General features: G+C 49.7%; 2 protein-coding genes across 5 annotated transcripts in view; both read left to right on the top strand.

Annotated features, from left to right (window-relative positions):
- The window catches only part of SRCAP (Snf2 related CREBBP activator protein), a 42,949-nt gene extending 22,702 nt beyond the window's left edge, over positions 1–20,247 (top strand). For 2 of the 4 annotated variants that reach the window (XM_032155677.2, XM_032155678.2), the window contains exons 19-34: positions 152–321; positions 668–933; positions 1,144–1,431; positions 2,077–2,241; positions 2,518–2,703; positions 2,918–3,184; positions 3,537–5,035; positions 8,827–9,092; positions 9,231–9,433; positions 13,166–13,335; positions 13,487–13,683; positions 13,779–13,893; positions 14,383–14,502; positions 15,773–15,967; positions 16,121–16,204; positions 16,742–19,446. In XM_032155677.2, coding sequence (XP_032011568.1) covers positions 152–321; positions 668–933; positions 1,144–1,431; positions 2,077–2,241; positions 2,518–2,703; positions 2,918–3,184; positions 3,537–5,035; positions 8,827–9,092; positions 9,231–9,433; positions 13,166–13,335; positions 13,487–13,683; positions 13,779–13,893; positions 14,383–14,502; positions 15,773–15,967; positions 16,121–16,204; positions 16,742–19,423 — 6,873 coding nt within the window. In that variant the 3' untranslated portion in view covers positions 19,424–19,446. Of the gene's footprint in view, positions 1–151; positions 322–667; positions 934–1,143; positions 1,432–2,076; positions 2,242–2,517; positions 2,704–2,917; positions 3,185–3,536; positions 5,036–8,826; positions 9,093–9,230; positions 9,434–13,165; positions 13,336–13,486; positions 13,684–13,778; positions 13,894–14,382; positions 14,503–15,772; positions 15,968–16,120; positions 16,205–16,741; positions 19,447–20,130 lie in introns of those variants that run through there. The other 2 variants (XM_058440914.1, XM_032155679.2) reach the window with 2 other exon arrangements.
- A 27-nt stretch (positions 20,248–20,274) lies between these two features.
- Positions 20,275–24,886, top strand: TMEM265 (transmembrane protein 265). Its single transcript, XM_032155866.2, has 3 exons — positions 20,275–20,399; positions 21,419–21,586; positions 23,475–24,886. The coding sequence occupies exons 2-3, from the start codon at positions 21,422–21,424 to the stop codon at positions 23,634–23,636; spliced, it is 327 nt and encodes a 108-aa protein (XP_032011757.1). The 5' UTR covers positions 20,275–20,399; positions 21,419–21,421; the 3' UTR covers positions 23,637–24,886.
- Positions 24,887–26,864: the final 1,978 nt, after the last annotated feature.

Consider the following 26,864-nt stretch of genomic DNA (forward strand, 5'->3'; position numbering starts at 1 on the left):
TGTTTAGCTCCTACTTATGAGTGAATACATGTGGTATTTGGTTTTCTGTTTCTGTGTTATTCACTTAAGGATAATGGCCTCCAGCTACATCTGCGTTGCAAAGGATGTGATTTTGTTCTTTTTTATGACTGTGCTTTCTTTCTTGTGGCAGCGGATAGACATGGGTCGATTTGACCTTATTGGTCTGGAAGGTCGTGTCTCTCGATATGAGGCAGACACATTTCTGCCCCGGCACCGCCTCTCTCGCCGGGTGCTGTTAGAGGTGGCTACTGCTCCTGACCCCCCACCCCGGCCCAAGCCAGTCAAGATGAAGGTCAACAGGTACAAGGACTAAGGAATGAGGGGATGGTTCCTAGAATAAGTGGCTGAAAGCTGCCCAGAGGGGCCTGGGGTGGGAAGAAAAGGGCGCAAACGTGGAGGGAATCAGGGAGAGAATAACTAGAAGAGGGTACTGGGATGCGCTTCTGTGTTAGTCACTTTTTCTCCCTTTCTCTCTGTTCGGTGCTTTCTGATTATCTTGAATTCCTATTCCTCTTTCTCCTTTGGGTCTCTTTCCTTTTCTTTGCTTTTATAATCTGCCTCTCTGTTTCATTTTCTTCTTTTCTTTGATATTGCTACCCCTTATTCTGCTTCTCTCCCTACCCACTCCCTTAATTTTTTTTCATAGGATGCTGCAGCCAGTACCTAAGCAAGAAGGCCGGACAGTGGTGATGGTGAACAACCCACGGACGCCCCTGGGCCCTGTCCCAATTCGACCTCCTCCAGGTCCTGAGCTCTCAGCCCAGCCCACCCCTGGCCCAGTCCCCCAAGTGCTGCCAGCACCACTGATGGTTTCAGCCTCACCTGCCGGGCCCCCGCTTATTCCTGCATCTCGGCCTCCTGGCCCTGTCCTCTTGCCTCCACTGCAGCCCAACAGTGGTTCTCTCCCCCAGGGTGAGTTGAAAGGGAGCCAAGGATGATGCGTGGTGCTTCAGAAAGGTTGTTCAGACTGAGGAAGAAGTAGTGAAATTAAAGGGTTTGAGGAGCTGGGCTGGGGACAGGGGTCTAGTATTTGATGGGTTGGAAGGGAGTATGGAGGCTTCTGGGACCAGGCTAAGGCTTTAGTCAGGGTATATCTGACAGGTGTTTGCTTTGTGTCTGCAGTGTTGCCATCCCCCCTGGGGGTCCTGAGTGGGACCTCACGGCCTCCCACGCCAACCTTGTCCCTAAAGCCAACACCACCTGCCCCAGTTCGCCTGAGCCCAGCCCCACCTCCAGGCTCCTCTAGCCTGTTGAAGCCCCTGACAGTGCCACCAGGCTACACCTTCCCTCCTGCTGCTGCCACCACCACTTCTACCACCACGGCAACTGCTACCACCACAGCAGTGCCACCTCCGACTCCTGCACCACAGCGCCTCATTCTATCTCCCGATATGCAGGCTCGCCTGCCCTGTAAGTTCCCAGGGCTCTGTGGTGAGGGACTTGAGATGGGAGGAAAGCTCAGGACCGTGAGAGCATCAAATTTTAGGCAGCTGGGTCAGGCATGATGGCTCATGCCTATAATCCCAGTGCTTTGGGAGGCCAAGGTGGGAGGATTGCTTGAGCCAGGAGTTTGGAGCTGCAGTGAGCCATGGTTACGCCACTGCAATCGTGAGCAAGACCCTGTGTCAAAAAAAATTGAGGCAGCTAACATATGTTAGGCATTATGCTAGACATTGTTAGATCATAATTAAGAGCCCTTAAGAAATTGACATAGGGAGATGACACATAGATGAATAAATAGTGGTAAGCCTCGCAGTAGGAAAGTATTTGGGGTAAAAGGGCAGTGTAGAGCAGATGGTGGTGATTAGCTCAGTCTGGTGGCAGGCCATGTTAGAGGATATAAAGGAGATTGCTAAGCAAATGGGATTGGAAGGAGTAGCACATGAAAAGCCCAAAGGCTGTAGGTAGAGGCTGAGTTTGTTGGGACATGGTAAATTGTGGGAAGGGCTTAGTTGTTTGAACTGGACACTCGGGGGAGAGTGTGCTTCATGGGGTCTGTGAAGTGGTGTTGAGCGGGATGAGCCTTGTGTACAATAAGGCCTTCTCTGTTTTTAGCAGGCGAAGTGGTCAGCATCGGGCAGTTAGCCTCACTGGCACAACGTCCAGTGGCTAATGCAGGGGGAAGCAAACCTCTCACCTTCCAAATCCAGGGCAACAAGCTGACTTTGACTGGTGCCCAGGTGCGCCAGCTTGCTGTGGGGCAGCCCCGCCCGCTGCAAAGTAGGTAAAACCCACCCCCTGTCCTGCCTTTTTCCTCCTCTTCCCTGTCTCTTTGTTTTTGTGACTTTTTTGAATGTCAGCCTTTATGTTTCTTTCCCAAGCTTTTGGTGGGTGGGGCCAGCGGGTATGGTTGGAGGGATCTTGGATAAAGACAGGGAAGAGGTCATTCTAGAGAATTTATTCCCTCTCTGTTCTTTCCTTCTCTTCTTGCCTTGCCTCTGTCCTCCTCAGGCTGATAGCTGCTTCTCTCTCTCTTTCTCTCTTCCCTTAACCCAGGGAATGTGGTGCACCTCGTGTCAGCAGGGGGGCAGCACCACCTCATCAGCCAGCCTGCCCATGTGGCCCTCATCCAGGCCGTGGCCCCGACCCCTGGCCCTACCCCTGTCTCTGTGCTGCCTTCTTCGACCCCCAGCACCACCCCTGCCCCTACTGGCCTCAGCCTTCCGCTTGCTGCTAACCAGGGTGAGGCTCCTGGCCTTCCTACTTAGCCCTTGCTGGCCTTGGTCCTTCCAGGCATGCGCTGGGCTACTGTCTGTCCAGCCTTCCCTCAGTGTTATTTTCCCTTGCGAATATCTATGATACCTGTCTGCCACCTTCTCCTGCCCCTGGACTTCTTCCATTCTTTGGGTCTTTTGTTTCTTTTCTACCTTCCTCTCAGTGTAGCTTCCTCTTGCAGTGCCACCAACCATGGTGAATAATACAGGCGTGGTGAAGATTGTAGTGAGACAAGCCCCTCGGGATGGACTGACTCCTGTTCCTCCATTGGCCCCAGCACCCCGGCCTCCGAGCTCTGGGCTTCCAGCTGTGTTGAATCCACGCCCCACGTTAACCCCTGGCCGGCTACCCACACCTACTCTGGGTACTGCTCGAGCCCCCATGCCCACACCCACTCTGGTGAGGCCTCTTCTCAAGCTGGTCCACAGTCCTTCACCTGAAGTCAGTGGTGAGTCCAGGTGGCTGAGGCCAGAAGTCCTTGCCAGGAATGGAGATGAGATGGGGTCGCCTCAAGGTTTCTTAGTTTTAGTACAGGTTTCTTCATATCAGCGTACTGCCTTGATTTGTAGTGGGCCCTGGAAGTGGGCTGCCTGAGCCCTGACCTAATTTCAAGATACATTTGCTGGAATCTTGGAGGGGAAGAAAATCTAGTTGTCAGATTACTTGGATGTTTGACTTCATGTTGTGGGAGTGAATGCCTTCTGGGAAATGGGGAGCTTGGGGGTAAGGGAAAGGTGGGACAGGGAGTAAAAAGGGTCAGGAAAATAATTCTGGGGCTAACTCCTCCTCTCTCTCCACAGCTTCAACCCCCGGAGCTGCCCCCTTGACCATCTCTTCTCCTCTCCACGTGCCATCCTCACTCCCTGGGCCAGCCTCTTCTCCAATGCCAATTCCCAACTCCTCTCCCCTTGCTAGTCCTGTGTCCTCTACAGTCTCAGTTCCATTGTCATCTTCACTCCCCATCTCTGTCCCCACCACACTTCCTGCCCCAGCCTCGGCTCCACTCACCATCCCCATCTCAGCCCCCTTGCCTGTTTCCGCTTCGGGCCCAGCTCTGTTGACCAGTGTGACTCCACCATTGGCACCTGTTGTCCCAGCGGCTCCTGGACCTCCCTCCTTGGCACCATCTGGTGCTTCCCCGTCAGCATCAGCCTTGACTCTAGGTTTGGCCACAGCTCCATCCCTGTCTTCGTCTCAGACACCTGGTCACCCTCTGTTGTTGGCTCCCACCTCTTCACATGTTCCAGGGTTGAACTCAACCGTGGCCCCAGCATGCTCACCTGTCCTGGTGCCAGCTTCAGCTCTGGCCAATCCTTTTCCGTCAGCACCAAATCCAGCTCCAGCTCAGGCTTCCCTTCTGGCTCCAGCATCTTCTGCATCTCAGGCTCTAGCCACCCCTCTGGCTCCTATGGCGGCTCCACAGACAGCAATTCTGGCTCCTTCTCCAGCTCCTCCTCTGGCTCCTCTTCCGGTCCTGGCACCATCTCCAGGTCCTGCTCCTGTCCTGGCTTCATCACAGACTCCAGTTCCAGTTATGGCTCCATCGTCTACTCCAGGAACCTCTTTAGCCTCAGCTTCACCGGTACCAGCTCCAACCCCTGTGTTGGCTCCATCATCAACTCAAACTATGCTACCAGCCCCGGTTCCGTCACCTCTCCCGAGCCCGGCTTCTACGCAGACACTGGCCCTAGCCCCAGCTTTAGCACCCACTCTTGGAGGCTCATCTCCATCTCAGACACTCTCTTTGGGAACGGGGAACCCCCAGGGACCCTTTCCAACTCAGACATTGTCATTAACTCCAGCATCATCCCTGGTACCAACTCCAGCCCAGACACTGTCTTTGACACCAGGACCACCACTGGGTCCAACTCAGACGCTGTCTCTGGCTCCAGCACCCCCTCTGGCTCCAGCTTCTTCGATGGGCCCAGCCCCAGCTCACACGCTGACTTTGGCTCCAGCATCGTCATCTGCTTCACTCCTGGCCCCAGCTTCAGTGCAGACACTGACCTTGAGCCCTGCCCCAGTTCCTACCCTGGGCCCAGCTGCAGCTCAGACCTTGGCGCTGGCCCCAGCCTCCACACAGTCCCCAGCTTCCCAGGCATCTTCCCTTGTGGTTTCGGCATCTGGTGCCGCTCCCTTGCCTGTCACCATGGTATCCCGGCTGCCTGTTTCCAAGGATGAGCCTGACACACTGACATTGCGCTCTGGTCCCCCCAGCCCTCCCTCCACTGCTACCTCGTTTGGTGGCCCCCGGCCTCGACGCCAGCCCCCCCCACCACCTCGTTCCCCTTTTTATCTGGTAAGTTTTACTTCCTCAAGAGGGAACAGGAAGTTGAGTTTCTTTGGAGTGTTGGTAGGGTGGATGGAACAGTGATGTCACATTTAACCTGGTGAATTACAAAGCTTAATGTTATGGACCAACTACTTGAGTGACATTTGGACAAGTCCCTTCTCTTCCCTGGGCGTGTACCTCATGATCTGCCTGCCTCGGCCTCCTGAAGTGTTAGGATTACAGGTGTGAGCCACCGCGCCCGGCCTCTTTTCCCGTTTTTTAACCTGCATGGTAATAAATGGGCAGTAAAAGGAACTCTTCTCTGTCCCTTTTATGATTTCTGGTAGCTGTTTCTTTCCTGTACTATGTATATAGGCCCATGTCTGTGTAGTAGTTGAGTTAAACTCACAGTTACAGCTTAAGTAACCCAGAACTAAGGAGAAGGAAGGTCCAGTGGGTCCCTCCAGGCCCTCTGGCTTTTCCCCACTGTAATCAGAGTTGCTGCTTAGTCTTTGCTTCATGCCTACTCCCCCACCTTCCACCAGTGCCATTGACTCCACCTTTGGTCTTTACCTGACCAGCTGCTAGGTTGGTCCTGGCTGGTTGGAAGTAAAGAGTAGAGGGATTGCTCTGCAAGTAGATAATAGCTTCTTGCCACTTGGTTTTTTTTGTAACAGTTTGTGCTATAAATCATATACCATTCAATTTACCTATTTAAACTGTACAATAGCTTTTTTTTTTTTTTTAAATACAGATGGGGGTCTCACACTGTTGACCAGGCTGGTCTCGAATTCCTGGCCTCAAGAGATCCTCCCATCTCGGCCTCCCAAAATGCTGAGATTGTAGGTGTGAGCCACCACGCCTGGCCTTAAACTGTACAATAGGTTTTTAATATATTTATAGGGTTGTACAATCAACACAATCAACTTAGAACCTTTCCACGGCCCCAAAAAGAAACGCTGCGCCTGTTAGCCAGCATTCCCCAATCCCTCCATCCCTCCCAGTCTTGAATGACTACCATCCTACTTTCTTATCTCTCTAGTTTTGCCTATGGAGTCATAATGTATAATGTGTGGTCCATTGTGACTGGCATCTTCCACTTAGATTAATGTTCTTTGAAGTTTATTGTGTTATAGTATATATCAGTACTTCATTTGTTTTTATGTTGAATAATAATGTATGAATATCACATTTTATCCTTCCTTGAGTTGATGGAAACGTGTGTTACTTCTGCTTTATGGCTGTTATCAACAATGCTGCTGTGAACATTTCATGTACAAGTTTTTGTATGGACAGGTGTTTTCAGTTTCTGTTAGATACATACTGAGGAGAAGAATTGCTGGGTTATATTGTAACTAGGTTTTAACTGTTCAAGGAACTGCCAGACTTTTCCAAAGTGGCTGCAGCATTTGACATTACCACCAGCAGTCTGTGAGGATTCCAGTTTCTCCACATACTTTTTTTTTTTTTTTTTTGAGGAGTATTGCTCCATTACCCAGGCTGGAGTGCATTGGCACGATCTTGGCTCACTGCAACCTCTGCCTCCTGGGTTTAAGTGACCCCACCTCAACCTGCCTCGTAGCTGGGATTACAGGCATGTGGCACCATGCCTACCTAATTTTTTTGTATTCTTATTATTTTATTTCTGAGACAGAGTCTTGCTCTGATGCCCAGGCTGGAGTAAAGTGGCACCATCTGGGCTCACTGCAACCTCGCCTCCCAGGCTCAAATGTTTTTCCTGTGTCATCCTCCCGAATAGCTGGGACTACAGGCATGGCATCACCACACCCGGCTGATTTTTGTATTTTTAGTAGAGATGGGGTTTCACCATGTTGGCCAGGCTGGTCTCGAACTCCTGACCTCAGGTGATGCGCCTGCCTTGGCCTCCCAAAGTGCTGGGATTATAGACGTGAGCCACAACTGCACCTGGCCAGATTTTCTTGTATTTTTAGTAGAGATGGAGTTTACCATGTTTGCCACACTGATTTCGAATTCCTCACCTCAAGTGATCTGCCTGCCTCAGCCTCCCAAAGTGCTGAGATTACAGGTGTGAGCCACCATGCCCGGCACATCATCACTTACTTTGATTATAGCTATCCTGCTAGGTGTGAAGTAGTAGTTCATTGTGATTTTGATTTGAATTTTCCTGTTGGCTAATGTTGAGCTTTATTTCATGTGGTTTGAAATACCATGTTGGCCATTTGTGTATCTTTGAAGAACTATCTGTTCAGATCTTCTGCCCTTTTGTAAGAGTTCTTTATATATTCTGGTTACAGATCCTTTTTCAGACGTATGGTTTACAAATAGTCTTTTTTTTGAGACAGTGTCTCACTTTGTCACTCAGGCTAGAGTGCAGTGGCACAGTCTCCGCTCATTGCAGCCTCCTGGGCTTAAGTGAACCTCCCATCTCAGTCCTCCGAGTAGCTGGGACTGTAGGCTTGTGCCACCATGCCAGGCTACTTGTTTGTTTCTCTTTTTGAGACGGAGACTCACTCTCACCAGGCTGGAGTGCAGTGGTGCGATCTCGGCTCACTGCAACCTCCGCCTCCCAGGTTCAAGTGATTCTCCTGCTCAGCCTCCCAAGTACTTGGGACTACAGGCTTGCACCACCATGCCCAGCTAACTTTTTTGTAATTTTAGCAGAGATAGGGTTTCATCATGTTGGCCAGGATGGTCTTGATCTCTTGAGCTCATGATCTGCCCACCTCGGCCTCCCAAAGTGCTGGGATTATAGGTGTGAGCCACCGCGCCTGGCCCTTGTTTGTATTTTTTGTAGAGATGGGGTTTTGCCATGTTGCCCAAACTGGTCTTGGAATAGGAGGCTGAAACCATCCACCTAGGCCTCCCAAAGTGCTGGGATTATAGACTTGAGCCACTGCTCCTGGTCAGATTTTCTCTTTTTGCTACTATTGGGAGCTAGCCTCAAAAGGAACTAGCTCTTTGAGTTTATTGGTTTTTCCGTCTGCTAGAACACCTTTTTTCCCTCACTTACAGCACTTCAAGCCAAGAGGTGAAACTTGGTAGTAGTCAGGAAGGAGATTTGGAACACTCCTCTTTTCACAACTATCTCCTGGGGTCTAGCCTCCCTCATTTGTTCATTTTGTTAACAGATAAATGTATTGAGAGCTTAATTGTGCTAGTTACTGAGTGATTATAGTGAGCAAGGCACAGTTCATGTTGTATGGGGCCTACCGCGTAGTGGATAGATGTTAGTCAAATAATCATACAAATGTGTAACTACAAGCATAATAAGTGATTACAAAGAAGTTTTTCAGACTGTGAAACTGGAAGCACAAAGATGGGAAAGGATTAGGTCAAAGTCATCCAGGTCTCCTCACTGCTGGGTTGCCCATTTTCTGTCTCAGAGTGATGAGACCCGGATGTCTGGTTTAGCTGTTCCCATTCCACCCCATTCCAGTCTGGCCCTTGGCAAAAACCTGGTCTGGATTTGATTGGCCTCTCTGTATCCTGGTCAGTGATTTGAAGAAGGCTATAGTCCTGGAGTTGAGTGTTACGTAGGAAAATACCCACAAATCGTCCATTCTATAAACTTGTTGGAATTGGAGATCTTAATTTTGCATATTCAGTCATTCCGCTTTGGTAGCATACAAGGAAAGATCAGTTTTCTCTAGCAGGGAAGTTATTTAACATCGTGGAAAGAATAGTTCTCATTGATAACTTGGAACACTACAAAAAGCATAGTGTATTTTTGGATCCCATGGTTTCTATATATTTATTTCTATCTGGGAAGAACAGTCAGGTTTTGATGTGGACTCTGAGGGCACCGATTACTTCCTCTGTTTTTCTCTCACCCCCAGGACTCCTTGGAGGAAAAGCGGAAGCAGCAGCGGTCTGAACGCCTGGAACGGATTTTCCAACTTAGTGAGGCTCATGGGGCCCTGGCACCCGTGTATGGGACTGAAGTCCTGGATTTCTGTACCCTGCCCCAACCTGTTGCCAGCCCCATCGGCCCTCGTTCTCCTGGCCCCAGCCACCCCACCTTTTGGACTTATACCGAGGCTGCCCACCGGGCTGTACTGTTTCCCCAGCAGCGACTAGACCAGCTGTCAGAAATCATTGAGAGGTTGGCAGGGCTAAGTGCTAATGGGGAGTGGGTCTTGGGGCCTCAGAGTGGATGTAGTGTTTAGGGCTGGTGAAGGTGTTAACTTTTGGGGCATTTCAGAGTCCCATCTTATACACTGCCTGCTTCTTCCTTTCACAGGTTCATCTTTGTCATGCCTCCTGTGGAGGCACCTCCCCCTTCCCTGCATGCCTGCCACCCACCTCCTTGGCTGGCCCCACGTCAGGCAGCCTTCCAGGAGCAATTGGCCTCTGAGCTCTGGCCCCGGGCTCGTCCTTTGCACCGTATTGTGTGTAACATGCGCACCCAGTTCCCCGACCTGAGACTCATCCAGTATGATTGCGGTGAGTTTCTTGGCCAGTGTAGGACCCTTGACTTCTCTTCCTTTCTTAGTATTAAGACTGTTATATCAGAGGGATGCTGTACTTAAGGTCTCTTGCGATTTCTGTGAAGCTTCAGATGGTTTTTTAGGTTATGCTTATGGGCAAGATAGAGAAATGTAAGCCTCGTTAGATTCTTGACATTCATAAATATGACTTTCTTTCTTCTTTTTTCTTTTTTTTTATTTTGAGACAAAGTCTCACTGAGTCGCCCAGGCTGGAGTGCAGTGGTGCAGTCTTAGCTGACTGCAGCCTCCCAGGTTCAAGTGATTGTCCCACCTCAGCCTCCAGAATAGCTATGATTACAGACATACGCCACCATGCCTGGCAAATTTTTGTATTTTTAGTAGAGATGGGATTTCGCCATGTTGGCCAGGTTGGTCTCGAACTCCTGACCTCAAGCATTCCTCCCGCCTCAGCCTCCAAAGTGCTGGGATCACAGGCATGAGCCACCATGCCTGACCATGAATTTGACTTTCATGAAAGTTGAAAACATGCTGCTAACTCATTCATTCAGTGATCATTTTGTGAACATCTGTTACATTTTGCTAATCATTTGGGATACAATAGCAAGACAGTGCAGCATAGAGTTTTTATTTAGCTGTATGGGAAAAGATGTCTGGTGGTACAAGACTGCACAATAAGTAAACAGTAAATTTTGGTCTTGGAAAAGACAAGGACCTTTTTGGGTTGGCTAGAATTATTTGGCAGTAACAGAAAACCAACTAACAGTCGCTTAAACCACAAGAGCATTTATCGTTTACTTAATGAGCCAATCTGAGAATAGTGGTGTGTAGCTGTTTCAGTAGCTTAACGATATTTTCAGGGACCAGGACCTTTTCTTCCTTCTTTCTTTTTTTTTGTTTCAGATGGAGTCTCACTCTGTCACCCAGGCTGGAGTGCAGTGGCTCAATCTCGGCTCACTACAACCTCCGCCTCCTGGGTTCAAGCAATTCTCCTGCTTCAGCCTCCTGAGTAGCTGGGATTACAGGCGCGCACCACCACACCCAGCTAATTTTTGTATTTTTAGTAGAGACGGGGTTTCACCATGTTGGTCAGGCTGGTCTCGATCTCCTGACCTCGTGATCCGCCCACCTTGGCCTCCCAGAGTGCTGGGATTACAGGCGTGAACCACTGCGCCTGGCCTTTTTTTTTTTTTTGAGATAGAGTTTCACTCTGTTTCAAGGTATTCTCCTGCCTCAGCCTCCCGAGTAGCTGGGATTACAGGCGCCCACCACCATGCCTGGGTGATTTTTTTTGTATTTTTGGTAGAGACAGGGTTTCACCATGTTGGCCAGGCTGGTCTCGAACTCCTGACCTCGTGATCCCCTCGTCCCGGCCTTCCAAAGTGCTGAGATTACAAGTGTGAGCCACTGCACCCTGCCTTAAGGGACCAGGACCTTATCTTTCTACCCTGCTGTACCATCTTTAGCTTTTATCTTCTTATTCTCATGCTTTTGTTTCTTCATGATGTTAGGATGGCTGCCATAACTCCAGGGCATACACCAATCCTCTAAACAAGAAACAAGGGGTTGAGACAAAACACTCTGAGAAAGTTTTCTGGGAACAAAAGACCTCCAAGCTGACTTTGCTTCATAACTCATTGGCTCAAACTGAGCTATATGCCCATACTTAGAGCAGTCACTGATAAAGGGGAGTAGCAAAAAAGACCTCTGGCTTATTTAGGTCAACTTGATTTATTTTCTGGGGTTGGGTTGGGGCCTCCTTCACCTGGGAGCAAGGAACCTCTGCCAGCTGTCCAGGGTTAATCAGGTTCTGTTACCCAAGAATGGCTGTTGGGTAAGTGACTAGTTTCTTCCACAGCCCTGCACAGACATTTGTATGGTAACATGTTTCGAGATTTCTTAAATTTTCCTAGAATATAAGAAAATCAAAATTTTTATTAATATGTGTTCAATAAATGTTTTAGTAAAAAAAGTGTTTTTGTTACATTTGAAACTATTCAGAGTAGATGAACTGAAAGTCTTGGTTAAAAGTGTTCAAGGCTGGGTGTGGTGACTCATACTTGTAATCCCAGCACTTGGGTAGGCTGAGGTGGGCAGATCACTTGAGGCAAGTAAAGACCAGCCCAGGCAACACGGCGAAACCCTGTCTCCTCAAAAATTGAAAAATTAGTGGATGTAGTGGTGCACACCTATAGTCCCAGCTACTCAGGTGGCTGGATTGCAGGAGCCTGGGAGGTTGAGGCTGCAGTCAGCTGAGATCATGCCACTGCACTCTAGCCTGGGTGACAGGGTGAGACCTTGTCTCAAAAATAAAATAAGGCTGGGCCTGGTGACTCTTGTCTGTAATCCCAGCACTTCGAGAGGCTGAGGTGAGTGGATCACTTGAGCTCACGAGTTGGAGACCAGCCTGGGCAACATGGCAAAACCCTGCCTCTACAAAAAATACAAAAATTAGCCAGGCATGGTGACATGCGCCTGTAGTCCAAGCTACTTGGGAGGCTGAGGTGGGAGAATGGCTTGAGCCCGGGAGGCAGAGGTTGCAGTGAGCTGAGATCACACCACTGCAATCCAGCCTGGGTGATGGAGCCAGACCTTGTCTCAAAAAATGAAATGAAAAAATAAGTGTTCAGGCTGGGCACGGTGGCTCACGCCTGTAATCCCAGCACTTTGGGAGGCCGAGGCGGGTGGATCACCTGAGGTCCGGAGTTCGAGACCAGCCTGACCAACATGGAGAAACCCTGTCTCTACTAAAAATACAAAATTATCCGGGCATGGTGGCACATGCCTATAATCCCAGCCACTCGGGAGGCTGAAGCAGGAAAATTGCTTGAATCCAGGAGGCAGAGGTTGCCGTGCACCGAGATCGCACCATTGCACTCCAGCCTGGGCAACAAGAGCAAAACTCTGTCTCCAAAAAAGAAAAAGGAAAAAAATAAAAGTTCAAACTGAGTTCCCAGAAATGTTGAAGTTATTTCTGTGTTTGATGGAAGGTTGAACTAGATAACCTTCTAAGAGCCTTTACTGTTCTGATCTGTGGCCTTAAATCCCTGTCTGTAAGCTGTGACCATGGATTTGTTGATATCTATCCTGTGAATCTGTTCTGGATTTCAGGTGGTATGACTGTTGTAATACTTAAAGATCTCTTGCTCATAGCATTGAGGATTCTGTTTTTCCCTCAATGTTATATATTTCCCTACTCTTTTAGTTAGACTCAAAGAAGTTAGATTCTAGGCCGGAGCAGACCGAAGAGGTGAAGCCCTTAAAGGAAGAACTTGTATGGAGTTAAATATAGATATTTTTCGTGACAGGGTCTCGCTTTGTCGCCCAGGCTGAAGTGCATTGGTGGGATCTCAGCTCACTGCAACCTCTGCCTCCTGGGTTCAAGCCCGAGTTCTCATGCCTCAGCCTCCTGAGTAGCTGGGATTACAGTCACCCACCACCACGCCCAGCTAATTTTTGTGTTTTTAGTAGAGACAGGGTCTCATAACGTTGGCCAGGCTGGTCTCGAACTCCTGACTTAAAGTGATCCATCTGCCTCAGCTTCTCAGAATGCAGGGACTACAGGTGTGAGCCACCATGCCCTGCCGTAGTTAAACATTTTTGATCCGTTAGGCTAACTGAAACTTTGGCTTAAAGCATTGATTACATTTCATCCCCAGCCTTGCATTGCTAAGCATTCTACCCGTTGCAGCTTGTAGCTAGCTCCGTGTATCTGTTCATATCTCTTTAGGAAAGTTGCAGACGTTGGCAGTGCTGTTGCGGCAGCTCAAGGCAGAGGGCCACCGAGTGCTCATCTTCACCCAGATGACCCGAATGCTGGATGTATTGGAGCAGTTTCTCACCTACCATGGCCATCTCTACCTGCGTCTGGATGGATCTACTAGAGTTGAACAGAGACAGGTAACCCAGGTTTCTGCAGCTCTTAGAGACTCACCTCTGCTTCTCTCTCCTTTTCCCAGGATTTGGGCTTCCAGACGGGGTGCCACTAAGCCCTAGACCTGTTTTGGGGGATAAGTCTCCCAGTATCACCTTTTTTTCCCTTTCCTTCTAGGCCTTGATGGAACGGTTCAATGCAGACAAACGCATATTCTGCTTCATCCTTTCAACTCGGAGTGGGGGTGTGGGCGTGAACCTGACAGGAGCAGACACTGTTGTTTTTTATGACAGCGACTGGAATCCCACCATGGATGCTCAGGCCCAGGACCGCTGTCACCGAATTGGCCAGACCCGGGATGTCCACATATATAGGTATTGCCTAGTCTTCCCTCACCTTCCTTCCCATTTACTGATGGGGTTTCCTGGATATATTTGGCTGCTTACACATGGCCTTCATCACCCCCTAGGCTTATCAGTGAACGGACAGTGGAGGAGAACATCCTAAAAAAGGCAAATCAGAAGAGAATGTTGGGAGACATGGCCATTGAGGGAGGCAACTTCACCACAGCCTATTTTAAACAGGTACTAAGTAAGATCTTTTAGCCTATGCAAGAGAAAACTGCTGTGCCTTTAGGAGTTCCTCCTGTTTATTAAAGAAGACTGCTTTTGACTTTGGGCGGCTGAGGCAGGCAGATCACTTGAGGCCAGGAGTTCGAGACCAGGCTGGCCAACATGATGAAACCCCGTCTCTATTAAAAATACAAAAATTAGCCGGGTGTGGTGGTGGTTGCCTGTAATCCCAGCTGCTCGGAAGGCTGAGGCAGGAGAATCACTTCAACCTAAGAGGCGGAGGTTGCAGTGAGTTGAGATGGCGCCATTGCACTTTAGCCTGGGTGACAAGAGCAAAACTGTCTCAAAAAAGAAAAAACAAAAAGGACTGCTTTGGCCTTCACGGACCTGCGTCTTCAACCAGTGGCACCCCTGATAGTTCCAAGAACCATCAGCCTTACAGCTTAGACCTAAGACTAGCATTCTGTTGACTCTGACACTTCCCTCTGTTCTATCCGATAGCAGACCATCCGAGAGCTGTTTGATATGCCCCTGGAGGAACCTTCTAGCTCATCTGTGCCCTCTGCCCCTGAAGAGGAGGAAGAGACTGTGGCCAGCAAGCAGACTCATATTCTGGAGCAGGTGAAAAAAGAGTGGGCAGTTCCTAAAGTTGAGCTAATTCTTACAGAATATCTTGTCTTTTGTTAGTCTGTTGAGCTTGTCCAGGGGAAAGACATGTTTCTTCTGCTTCCCAGATTACAGTCAGCCTTTGATAGTTGTAAGCACATTGCTTATTGGTTCACATGATTTAGTAGGAAAAAAAAAACAGGATTTTGGAGTCTTTAGTTTTAGGAGTTTTAGGTTTGAATTCCAGTAATGCTTCTTAATTGTGTTAAGACAAGTTACAATCGTCACTCTTCTGAACCTCACTTTCTATTAAAAGTAATGTGGGCAGGGCATGGTGGATGGCTCATGCCTGTAATCCCAGCTCTTTGGGAGGCTGAGGCTCCCAGCTGGAGAGCTCTGAAAACACACAAATGCTCAGACCCAACACCCCAAAATTATGATAGATTTTGAGACAGGGTTAAGGAATAAATCTTTTAAGAACCTTTCCAAATGTGATTTTATTATGTTTAGTAAGTGTTTGAAACAGCGTTTCACATTAAGTACAAAGCATTTCTTATATCCACCTCACCATTTAATCCTCAAAATTATTTCCTTTTCATTAGCATTTCCACTTAAGTGTTTAAGTTGGTGCAAAAATAATTGCAGTTTTTGACATTACTTTTTACTTTTTTTTTTTTTTTTGGAGATGGAGTCATGGAGTCTCGCTCTTTGACCCAGGCTAGAGTGCAGTGGCGGGATTTCGGCTCACTACAGCCTCCACCTCCTGGGTTCAAGTGATTCTTCTGCCTCAGCCTCCTGTGTAGCTGGGATTATAGGCACGTGCCACCACGCTTGGCTAATTTTTGTATTTTTAGCAGAGATGGGGGTCTCACCATATTGGTCAGGCTGGTCTCGAACTCCTGACCTCATGATCTGCCCACCATGGCCTCCCAAAGTGCTGGGATTATAGGATTGAGCCACTGTGCCCGGGTGAATTGTGCATTTTTATTCACATCTTTCTGTGGTGGCTTTTTTTTTTTTAAGCACTGAGGCTGACTTTAAAGGAAGGGAAGTAGAGCGAGCAATCTCAAAAATACTCATTTTTCCCTAGTGGGAGTCCTGGTAAAATCCATTCCATCCTTTGTGGACCACTGAGTTGTTGTGGTAACTCTGGAGGCCTAGGAGGTTGTTGAGTTGTGTTACAAACCTAGTTTGGTGTACGCTTGGTCTCAAGTTCTTGCCTGAATCAAATCACAGGATGTAAAGTACTTGAAGTCTCTTGTTTTCCTTTTATACACCCTGGTAGGCATTGTGTCGGGCAGAAGATGAAGAGGATATCCGTGCGGCCACCCAGGCCAAGGCTGAACAGGTGGCTGAGCTTGCAGAATTTAATGAGAACGATGGGTTTCCTGCTGGTGAGGGAGAGGAGGCTGGCCGGCCTGGGGCTGAGGATGAGGAGATGTCCCGGGCTGAGCAGGAAATTGCTGCCCTTGTAGAACAGGTTAGTGTTGGACTCACTAGTTCTTGACTTTACTGCTTCTCCTGGGCTTGTGACCCTCCTTATATCTTTCCTGGTGGGAATAAATAAGGGTGGTGGGGCCCTGGTTACCGGGTACCAGGTTCCTAAGTTTATCACCGCTGCTCCTCCTTGCAGCTGACCCCCATTGAGCGCTATGCCATGAAATTCCTGGAGGCCTCACTGGAGGAGGTGAGCCGAGAGGAGCTCAAACAGGCAGAAGTGAGTATTTCCAGGGGTGGGGCTGGCCGTTGGAAGTTGCTAATTTCTTTTTTTTTTTTTTTTTTTTTTTTTTTTTTTGAGACGGCTCAGCCTCCCAAAGTGCTGGGATTACAAGCGTGAGCCACCGCGCCCGGCCGCTAATTTCTTTTTCATTTCTTTTTCTTTTCTTTTCTTTTCTTTTCTTTGAGACAGTCTCGCTCTGTCTCCCAGGCTGGAGTGCAGTAGCACAATCTCGGGTCACTGCAATCTCCGCCTTCCGGGTTCGAGCAGTTCTCTTGCCTCAACCTCCCAAGAAGCTGGGATTACAGGCGTGCACCACCACGCCCAGCTAATTTTTGTATTTTTAGTAGAGATGGGGTTTCACCATGTTGGCCAGGCTGGTCTTGAGCTCCTGATCTCAGGTGACTCGCTGCCCTTAACCTCCCCAAGTGCTGGAATTACAGGCGTGAGCCACTGCGCCTGGCCTGGAAGCTGCTAATTTCTACTCAGTCTCTACTCTACTTGCCTCCTGACCACTTTTGGGCCCTGTTGTTGTAGGAGCAAGTGGAAGCTGCCCGCAAAGACCTGGACCAAGCCAAGGAGGAGGTGTTCCGCCTACCCCAAGAGGAGGAGGAGGGGCCGGGGGCTGGGGATGAGAGTTCCTGTGGGACTGGTGGAGGCACCCACCGGCGCAGTAAAAAGGCTAAGGCCCCTGAGAGGCCGGGGACTCGTGTCAGTGAGCGTCTTCGTGGAGCCCGGGCTGAGACTCAAGGGGCAAACCACACTCCCGTCATATCCGCGCATCAAACTCGCAGCACCACCACACCACCCCGCTGCAGTCCTGCCAGGGAGCGAGTTCCCAGGCCAGCACCTAGGCCTCGACCCACTCCAGCTTCAGCTCCGGCTGCAATTCCTGCCCTTGTTCCTGTCCCAGTCTCTGCCCCAGTACCCATTTCAGCCCCAAATCCAATAACCATTCTCCCTGTCCATATCTTGCCTTCTCCCCCTCCTTCACAGATTCCTCCTTGTTCTTCTCCTGCCTGTACTCCTCCTCCTGCCTGTACCCCTCCACCAGCTCATACACCACCTCCAGCCCAAATCTGTCTTGTAACTCCTTCCTCTCCTCTCTTGCTTGGTCCACCTTCTGTGCCCATCTCTCCCTCAGTCACCAACCTCCCCTTGGGTTTGAGGCCTGAGGCAGAACTGTGTGCCCAGGCATTGGCATCTCCAGAGTCCCTGGAGCTGGCTTCTGTGGCCAGTTCAGAAACCTCCTCACTTAATCTTGTGCCCCCTAAAGATCTGTTGCCAGTTGCTGTGGAGATCCTGTCTGTGTCAGAGAAGAACCTTTCTGTCACCCCTTCTGCACCCAGCCTGACCTTGGAGGCTGGCAGCGTCCCCAATGGTCAAGAGCAGGAGGCACCAGATTCTGCTGAGGGGACCACCCTTACAGTGCTGCCTGAAGGTGAGGAGTTGCCCCTGTGTGTGAGTGAGAGCAATGGCCTGGAGCTCCCACCCTCAGCAGCATCTGATGAGCCACTTCAGGAGCCATTGGAGGCTGACAGGACCTCGGAAGAGCTGGCAGAGGCCCAGACCCCAACTTCTAGCCCAGAGAAGCCACAGGAACTCGTTACAGCTGAGGTTGCAGCTCCATCCACCTCATCTTCAGCCACTTCCTCGCCTGAGGGTCCTTCACCTGCCCGACCTCCTCGGCGTCGCACCAGTGCTGATGTGGAAATTAGGGGTCAAGGGACTGGTCGGCCAGGACAACCACCAGGCCCCAAAGTGCTTCGAAAGCTGCCAGGACGGCTGGTAACTGTGGTAGAGGAAAAGGAACTGGTGCGGCGGCGGCGGCAGCAGCGGGGAGCTGCCAGCACCCTAGTGCCTGGGGTCTCTGAGACTAGTGCCAGCCCGGGAAGCCTGTCTGTCCGCAGCATGTCAGGGCCAGAATCCTCCCCTCCCATTGGTGGGCCCTGTGAAGCTGCTCCTTCATCCTCACTGCCCACTCCACCCCAGCAGCCCTTCATTGCTCGCCGTCACATTGAGCTGGGGGTGACTGGTGGTGGCAGCCCCGAGAATGGAGACAGAGCACTGCTTGCCATCACCCCACCTGCTGTGAAACGTCGGAGGGGGAGGCCCCCCAAGAAGAACAGGTCTCCAGCAGATGCTGGGAGAGGTGTGGATGAGGCACCCTCGTCCACCTTGAAGGGAAAAACCAACGGGGCCGACCCAGTCCCTGGGCCTGAGACCCTAATTGTTGCAGATCCTGTCCTGGAACCACAGCTTATTCCTGGGCCCCAGCCTCTTGGACCCCAGCCAGTTCACAGACCGAATCCCATCCTGTCACCTGTGGAGAAAAGAAGGCGAGGGCGTCCCCCTAAAGCACGAGATTTGCCCATCCCTGGGACCATTTCCTCTGCTGGGGATGGCAACTCCGAAAGTCGGACACAGCCACCCCCACACCCATCACCCCTAACCCCACTCCCACCACTGCTAGTTTGTCCCACTGCTACTGTTGCCAACACTGTCACCACTGTCACCATTTCAACGTCCCCACCCAAACGGAAGAGAGGCCGACCTCCCAAGAATCCTCCATCACCTCGGCCCAGCCAGCTCCCTGTCTTGGACCGTGACAGCACTTCTGTTCTCGAGAGCTGTGGATTGGGGAGGCGACGGCAACCCCAGGGCCAAGGGGAGAGTGAGGGTAGTTCCTCTGATGAGGATGGAAGCCGCCCCCTCACCCGCCTGGCCCGCCTTCGGCTTGAAGCAGAAGGAATGCGAGGACGGAAGAGTGGAGGGTCCATGGTGGTGGCTGTAATTCAGGATGACCTGGACTTAACAGATAGCGGGCCAGGCGGGTTGGAATTGACACCTCCTGTGGTCTCATTAACCCCAAAACTGCGCTCGACCCGGCTGCGTCCAGGGTCTTTAGTCCCCCCACTAGAGACTGAGAAGGTGCCTCGCAAACGAGCAGGAGCCCCAGTTGGCGGGGGTCCTGGGCTGGCAAAGCGGGGCCGCCTACAGCCCCCAAGTCCCCTGGGGCCTGAGGGTTCAGTAGAGGAGTCTGAGGCTGAAGCCTCAGGTGAGGAGGAGGAAGGGGATGGTACCCCACGCCGACGTCCTGGCTCCCGCCGGCCTGTTGGGACCACCAACCAAGGGGACCAGCGCATCCTGCGCAGCAGCGCCCCTCCCTCCCTGGCTGGCCCTGCTGTTAGTCACAGAGGCCGCAAGGCCAAGACGTGAGTGGGCTGCCCCTCCACCTAGGCTTTCCACCGTGGCCGCTCCCTCCATGACCAGGCCTGACTCTGTTAACCACTACTTGAAGTCTTGAAGGGGAAAGCCTCCAGGGAGACATAGGGGCCTTCTCCCTTCTTCCTACCAAAGTAGGGGGTAGGCAACTGGTTGTCATGGAAATGGGGATCATAACAGTCCCCTTCCCCTTTACCCCACGTGGCTGGGCAGTGTTAAGGGTGGCAAGATAGTCTCTGTCCCCACCCCCTTGTACTTGATTCCCCAGCTGTCTTTCACAGCCCCCCACCCTTAGGGGAAAGGGGAGGGGCTTCTCTACAATGAGGTTTTTTTCTTTTTTTTCCTTTTTTTTTAAGAAGAAAAAATAATAAACTTAGTTTCTGTACGAGCATCCGCGTAAGGAGGCTTCTGATTTTCTGGTCTGGTGGAGGGTTGGGTGGGAACTTGGGCATCATTTTTCTCCTCCCTCTTGTTCTTGCAAAGATCCTAGCACCTGATCTCTAGCCCAGGACTGTATATTCCAGGCAGAAATCTACCCAAGAAGAGGGAAGATTGGTGAATTTGATGTGGTAGGGTGCCTTTCCCTAGTCAGTTTGAAGTCACAGACATCCTTTTCCTCTCCTTTCTTTTCCCTCGGTTCCTAGATGTTCCTCGGAGCTCTTTGATGCCTCAGACCTTTCCCTTTTATCCCTCTTGCTCAGGTGCTTCCTTTCACAACTTTTTCCAGAGGGCAGGCGTCCTAGCTCCAGTTGCTCCATCCCTTGGGCCCTCCCCTGCTCTTCATCTAGCCAAACTGGTTTGAGTCAGCCACACCCCTTCCCAGCTCCCTGGGCTCTTCAGGTGGTGGCTGGCCACTCAACCCCACCCCTGGGCTTGGCTTGGAGCCCTGAGTCAGCTCCATCACTACCCAAGCCAAACTGAAGCTGAGGCAGGAGCCGAAACTCGAGAGTCCCTCAAGGCCTATAGCCAGGTAAGAGCCCTGTTCATTTTTCCATTCTCTGTTCACTCCCTGGGCCCTCCTTGTGTCCTCTTGTTGACTCTATGCTTACCTCATCCGAGTTATTTCTTTGTATCTACTTCCCTGCAGCTTCTTGGCACACATTTTTTGCTGTCTGCTTGTTTCGCCCCTTTCACCTTTCCTATCCTTTGTTACTTGGGTTCGGGGAGCCAAGGTGGTTTCATTTTGTCTGAGTTGTAGGGGAATGGTTGGGGATAAGGGTAGAAAGGTGGTTTGATGCCAGGGCCTAGAGGACCTGAGAAGTAGGGAGACAAGAAGTGATTAAGTAGGGCATCATTTTGCAGGTTTCTGTGTGGTAATGAGGTCATTTGGACTCAGTGTACTAGTCTGATTGTGTTGTGTGGCCTGGGAGAGAGGAGGTGGCAGGGAGGCAGCATAGCAGAGGAAGCCCTGACTTAGGGAAGTAAGGTCTTTCTGATGTTTGGTTTCAGCGGTAAAAAAGGGCTTACTTGGGTACATTTTCCTTACCTTTCTCCATTCCCATAACTGTTTTCATGTAAAATGGCTGCTTTGCTTGAAACGAGGTGCAGTGCCTAGGGTCCTGCTCTCTGACGTCTATAATACTTAAGAGGGCAGCCCCTTGGGAATTTGGGGGAATTGTAGGGTCCTTTGAAATAGATTAAAATAACAGATTCATAGCAGCTTTCAAGTGTTTGTATTTTTCCTGCTTCTCGGTGTGCACCTGTCATTTGGCTTCTTCCCACTTGTTGAAACACTAAATAATACAGATAATGCCTTGTCTACACTGGCTTGCTTTCAAAGACTCAGAACCTCAAGCTCAGGTAAAAGGATTCCAGCCACACATTTCCTCTCCCGCTCTGTGAGTCACTAGAGGAATTCCCCAGTAAGGCAGCATTCCTGAGTGCCAGGCCAAGCCATGAGAACAGAATGCTCTGAGAGGGGTGGAGTCTGAGCAAGCAAGGCCAAGGGCCAGTTGTTGGGCTCACAAGTACCTTGACTATCGCCCACAGGTGATGGAGGACGAGGAGAAGGCAGTGGAGATCTTGGGCAAAACGGAAGCTGCTCATCCTCCATCCCCCATCCGCTGCTGCTGGCTCCGCCTCCGCTGCTTGGCAGCTACTAGCATTATCTGTGGCTGCTCTTGCCTGGGAGTCATGGCTCTGGTGTTTGCCATCAAGGTGAGGAGTGCAATTCCCATGGGAACGGGAGTGGGTATAAGGCAATGGTTTCATGTATCTGATCTATCTACATTGATCAGTCACTGAATACCTATCAGTGCTCTGGGCCTAGTGCCAGAAATAAGAATAAGACAGGGTTCCTTGTCGTCAGAGGACCCATAATCTAATGAAAAAGATGACAGTGAAAATGGGTAGTTAATAGAATGCAGTTCATCAGTACCGTAATACAGGAAGCACAGGACAGTCTGGGAGCCAGGGAGGATCTATGTATGTAATTATATATATGTATATGGTAGGATAGGTGACTGGAAAGACATCCTAGGAGAGGTGACAGGAATTAATCTTAAAGGGTGAGTGAGTAAGTGTGGAAGGGCATTCCAGATAAAAGGAGCAGTGTGTACAAAGGCCTGTGGAGCACAACTGGACCAGTGAGGAATGGTGAGAGATGAAGCTAAAGGACCCAGATTCCCAATGGCCTCCAGTTCTGTGCTTAAGAGTTTTGACTTTATCTTGAAAGTACTGGGGAGGCATTGAATGGTTCCTGCAGGGGAAAGTGACATGGTCAGATTTGAGTTTTAGAAAGATCCACTCTCAAGGCCTACATCGAGGGTGACTTGGAGGGGGCAAGGCTGGAGGCCGCTGAGCGGTGATGAGCGCAATCTCTAGGAGTCTGAAAGACACTATTGGGTTTTTGAGAGGGCTTGACCATTTCAAAAAGCCTATTAGAAACAGCACATGTCCGCCAGGCGTGGTGACTTAGGCCTGTAATCCCAGCACTTTGGGAGGCCAAGGTGGGCAGATCACGAGGTCAGGAGATCGAGACCATCTAGGCCAACATGGCGAAACCCCGTCTCTACTAAAAATACAAAAATTAGCTGGGTGTGATGGTGCATGCCTGTAATCCCAGCTACTTGGGAGGCTGAGGCAGGATAATTGATTGAACCAGGGAGTCGGAGGTTGCAGTGAGCCGAGATCATGCCACTGCACTCCAGCCTGGTGACAGAGCAAGACTCCGTCTCAAAAAAAACAAAAACAAAAAGAACAACAACAAAAAACAGCACATGTCCTTTAGGAAAGGCTACACAGGCTAACTTAAACTTCATGCTGGAATTTTCTCAACCCTAGACATATTTTAACAGTCAGGAACTGTAAGAACTCCTGGGTTCCATTAGGGCAAAATCCTAAAAAGGGCCCTTAATGATGACAAACAGGCTGGGCGCAGTGGCTCACGCCTGTAATCCCAGCACTTTAGGAGGCCGAGATGGGCAGATCACTTGAGGTCAGGAGTTCGAGACTAGCCTGACCAACATGGTGAAACACCCCGTCTCTACTAAAAATAAAAATTAGCTGGGCATGGTGGCATGTGCCTGTAATCCCACCTATTCAGGAGGCTGAGACATGAGAATTGCTTGAACCTGGGAGGAGGAGGTTGCAGTGAGATCGCACCACTGCACTCCAGCCTGGGCGACAGGAGTGAAACTGTCTCAAAAAAAGAAAAAAAGATGGAAAAGATGAGGCCCATTGGGCTATGAGAATGAGGTGGTGTTTGGGCATGAGTGAAGTACTCCAGGCTCACTGTTTCTTGCCAATAGTTACAAATTCTGAATCAATCTTGGATAGTTGGAAAGAATGGGGAATAAAAGAATTGGTAAGTACTTTCCCATATGCGATCTTGTGAGCTAACTATGGCCACCCTGAGAAGTAGGCAGGGCCCAGAGATGGGTACCTTATTTTGCAGATGAGAGGTTAGAATCAGAAACTGGAAAGGGAGGTAGAGGGTTTGGATGTGAGATTTTGATCTGTGACAGGGAAGAGGGAGTGGAGTGGGGAAATGGGCACCTTGGGGCAGAAGCAGGGGGAGAACCTAACCAAGAACCTGCCCCCACAGGCGGAAGAGCGGCATAAAGCAGGCCGGTCCGAGGAGGCAGTGCGCTGGGGGGCCCGGGCCCGGAAACTCATCCTGGCCAGCTTTGCTGTCTGGCTTGCTGTCCTCATTCTGGGTCCCCTGCTGCTGTGGTTGCTCTCCTACGCCATCGCTCAGGCTGAGTGACCCTGGATGGCCTCTGATGAGAGCCAGCCGAGACCTCCTGGATCCTGCAATGCGGCATTGCTAAGGTCCTGTGACAGCAGTGGTTGGAAGGATCCTGGTTGGAAGGATGAGGACTCTCTCAAGGGGCTTTGGAAGAGCTCTTCTAGCCCTTTATAAAAGGAGGGCAGCAGCTGAGACTGATGAGAGGAGGGCAGCCTGCTCTGTTCTTTCAGGGCCCCCCACCCCCATCTCCCCTACCCTAGCCCACCCTAGGGCCTCTACCCAGCGGGAGGGGTTGAAGACCAGGCCTGGTTTTATTAGAATTCATTTTGTAATAAAAGCCTTTTTTAGTGGTGAAATACTCCTGTCTAATTGTTCTCCCCCTGCTTTCCCTTGGGCCCTTGGTGAGAGCCAGACGGGACATCTGACTGATAGCAGAAGCCAGCATCCACCTCATCCAGGAGCTCCAAGAGAAGGAAACAATTTTTATTTTCTTCTTCTGGAAGTTTCCCTTCTTGGAAAGACCCCAGCTTCTCCCTTGTACCTCCACAGAGACTCTGAGGCCAAGAGTAGTAGCAGCTGCTACTGTTTAGTACTTACTATATTCCCGGCTGTGTTCTAAGCACTTTGTATTTCTTAACTTACTCCAGTTTTCAGTCACTCAGTAGGTATCTATACTATCATATCCATCATATGAGTATATCACATATGATAGGTACCAACTATCTGAGTGAAAACTGGAAGAAGTGTTCTAAAATCACAGTGTTCTCGTTTTATACTTGAGGAAACACACAGATTTGCACAAGGTCCTCAGCTACTAAATGGTAGAGCTGAGACTGAACCCAAACAATTTGGTTCCAGAGCTGAGAGAGGAGTGAAAGAGTTGGGTAACAACAGCAACCATCCTGTACATGGAGATTTGAGTGATTAAAATGGATTTTCATATCTTTTATCTTGGACCTCATAATATTTCAAAATTTTTTTTTTAATTATGAAGTATACATATAGGAAAATACCCAAAACAAGTATACAGTTCATTAACACAAAGCAAACGTGAATGACCACATTCAGTAAAGAAATTGGAACACTGTCAACACTTCAAAGCCTCCTTTATACTACTCCCAATCACTGCTACTTCCTTTCTTCCCACAGGTAACCACCATTCTGACTTCTAGCAGTGTCGTTTAATTTTGTCTGCATTTGAACTTTATATAAATGGAATCATGTATTCTTTTCATGTTAACATTGTGAGATTTGTCAATATTTGGAATAGGTGTAGTTTTCATTGCTGTGTAGTATTCAATCATGAATGTATCACAATTTGTCCATTTACTGTTGGTGGACTTTGGGATGTTTGCAGTTTGGGGTTATTATGAGTCAAGCCTTTTGGAGTATGTGTGTCCTGGCAGGCACTTTACCATAACTCAGAGTCCAGAAGAGCACCTAAAGGAACTGGAGATGTTGCACACTGAAGAGAGACTAGAAGGGAAGGAGAGGCACATGATGGCTGTCCTCAGTGTTCCCAGATGTTCCAGGAAGAAGGAAGAGAATTGATTGGTGGTCTCAGAAGTTAGAATTAAAACAGTGGGTAGAAGCCAATATACAGGGCAGTGTTCTCAACATAGCTTCACAATGGAACCACCTGGGAGCTTTAAAAAGTAGTTAGGCCTGGGCTTTACCCAGACTATATTCTGACTTAATTGGTGTGAGGTACAGCCTCGGCATCAGGATTTCTCAGTTTCCCAATTCTAGTACACATAGTTTGAGAACTACTGCTCTATAGATAAGATTTTACTGGATTCACTCTGCAATTTCTAAATCAGGAGAAACGGGTAACACATTTTAGAAAGTGTTTTTGTTTGTTTTGAGACGGAGTCTTGCTCTGTTGCCCAGGCTGGAGTGCCGTGGCACAATCTCGGCTCACTGCAAGCTCCACCTCCTGGGTTCACACCATTCTGTCTCAGCCTCCCAAGTAGAGAGGGGATTTCACCACGTTAGCCAGGATGGTCTCGATCTCCTGACCTCGTGATCCGCCCGCTTCGGCCTCCCAAAGTGCTGGGATTACAGGCGTGAGCCATTGCACCTGGCCTGTTCTTTTTTTTTTTTTAACTCTTAAGTTCTGGGATACAAGCAGAACATGCAGGTTTGCTACATAGGTATACATGTGCCATGGTGGTTTGCTTCCACTGCAACTCTGCCTCGGTTCACCCTTCTCTGCCTCACCTCTGGATACTGGACTACAGGTCCCCCACCACCCGGCTAATTGGGGTTTCACCGTGGTCTCGATCTCCTGACCTCGTGATCCGCCCGCCGCGGCCTCCCAAAGTGCTGGGATTACAAGCGTGAGCCACCGCGCCCAGCCATGTCATCTAGTTTTTAAGCCACCATGCCCTGCTAATTTTCGTATTTTTAGTAGAGACGGGGTTTCACCATGTTGGCCAGGATGGTCTCGATCTCGACCTCGTGGTCCACCCACCTTGGCCTGCCAAAGTGCTGGGATTACAGGTGTGATCCACCGCGCCCAGCCCAATGCACAGATTTTAAGTGTGCAGCTTGACTAATTTTTTTTTTTTTTTGAGATGGAGTCTCCCTCTGTCACCCAGGCTGGAGTGCAGTGGTGTGATCTCACTGCAACCTCTGCCTTCTGGGTTCAAGTGATTCTCCTGCTTCAGCCTCCTGAGTAGCTAAGGTTACAGGCACGTGCCGCCATGCCCGGCTAATTTTTGTATTTTTAGTAGAAATGGGATTTCACCATGTTGGTCAGGCTGGTCTCGACCTGACCTTGTGATCCGCCCACCTCAGCCTCCCAAAGTGCTGGTATTACACGCGTGAGCTACTGTGCCTAGCCGATGAATGTTTTAACGTAAGTAAACCTGTGTGGTCAGTCACTTACCATCTATAGGAATATAACATTTGCAGCACATCAGCAAGGTCCCTCATGCTCTTCATTATTATTTTTATCCCTGATATTGACCTATGGAAACTCTTTCAATCTGGTTCCTGTGTCCTTGTGATAAGCCCCACTCATTAGTAATTTCTGGCATAAATCACTCCAGACTCACCTTGTACTTTCCCTGCTGAAGCCTAGAAATTGGCCATTTCTCCTGAACAGCCTTGGTTCCTTTTATTGGGGACTTATTGAGAAATCAGCATCTAGACACTAGGCGTTCTACTGGGAAGTTACTGCTTGGGGCATGCTGAAAGCAGAGGTAAGAGCCAGTAAATAGTTAATGTTATCTATTTTAAATC

The sequence above is a fragment of the Hylobates moloch genome, unplaced genomic scaffold (genome assembly GCF_009828535.3).
Source record: "Hylobates moloch isolate HMO894 unplaced genomic scaffold, HMol_V3 SCAFFOLD_6, whole genome shotgun sequence".
Lineage (NCBI taxonomy): Eukaryota > Metazoa > Chordata > Mammalia > Primates > Hylobatidae > Hylobates > Hylobates moloch.

Excerpts from the sequence above, each read along its gene's own strand:
- TMEM265 (XM_032155866.2), top strand. The coding sequence starts at position 21,422 with ATGGAGGACGAGGAGAAGGCAGTGGAGATCTTGGGCAAAACGGAAGCT. Across the intron at positions 21,587-23,474 it reads CTCTGGTGTTTGCCATCAAG|GCGGAAGAGCGGCATAAAGC; the intron begins GTGAGGAGTGCA and ends CTGCCCCCACAG.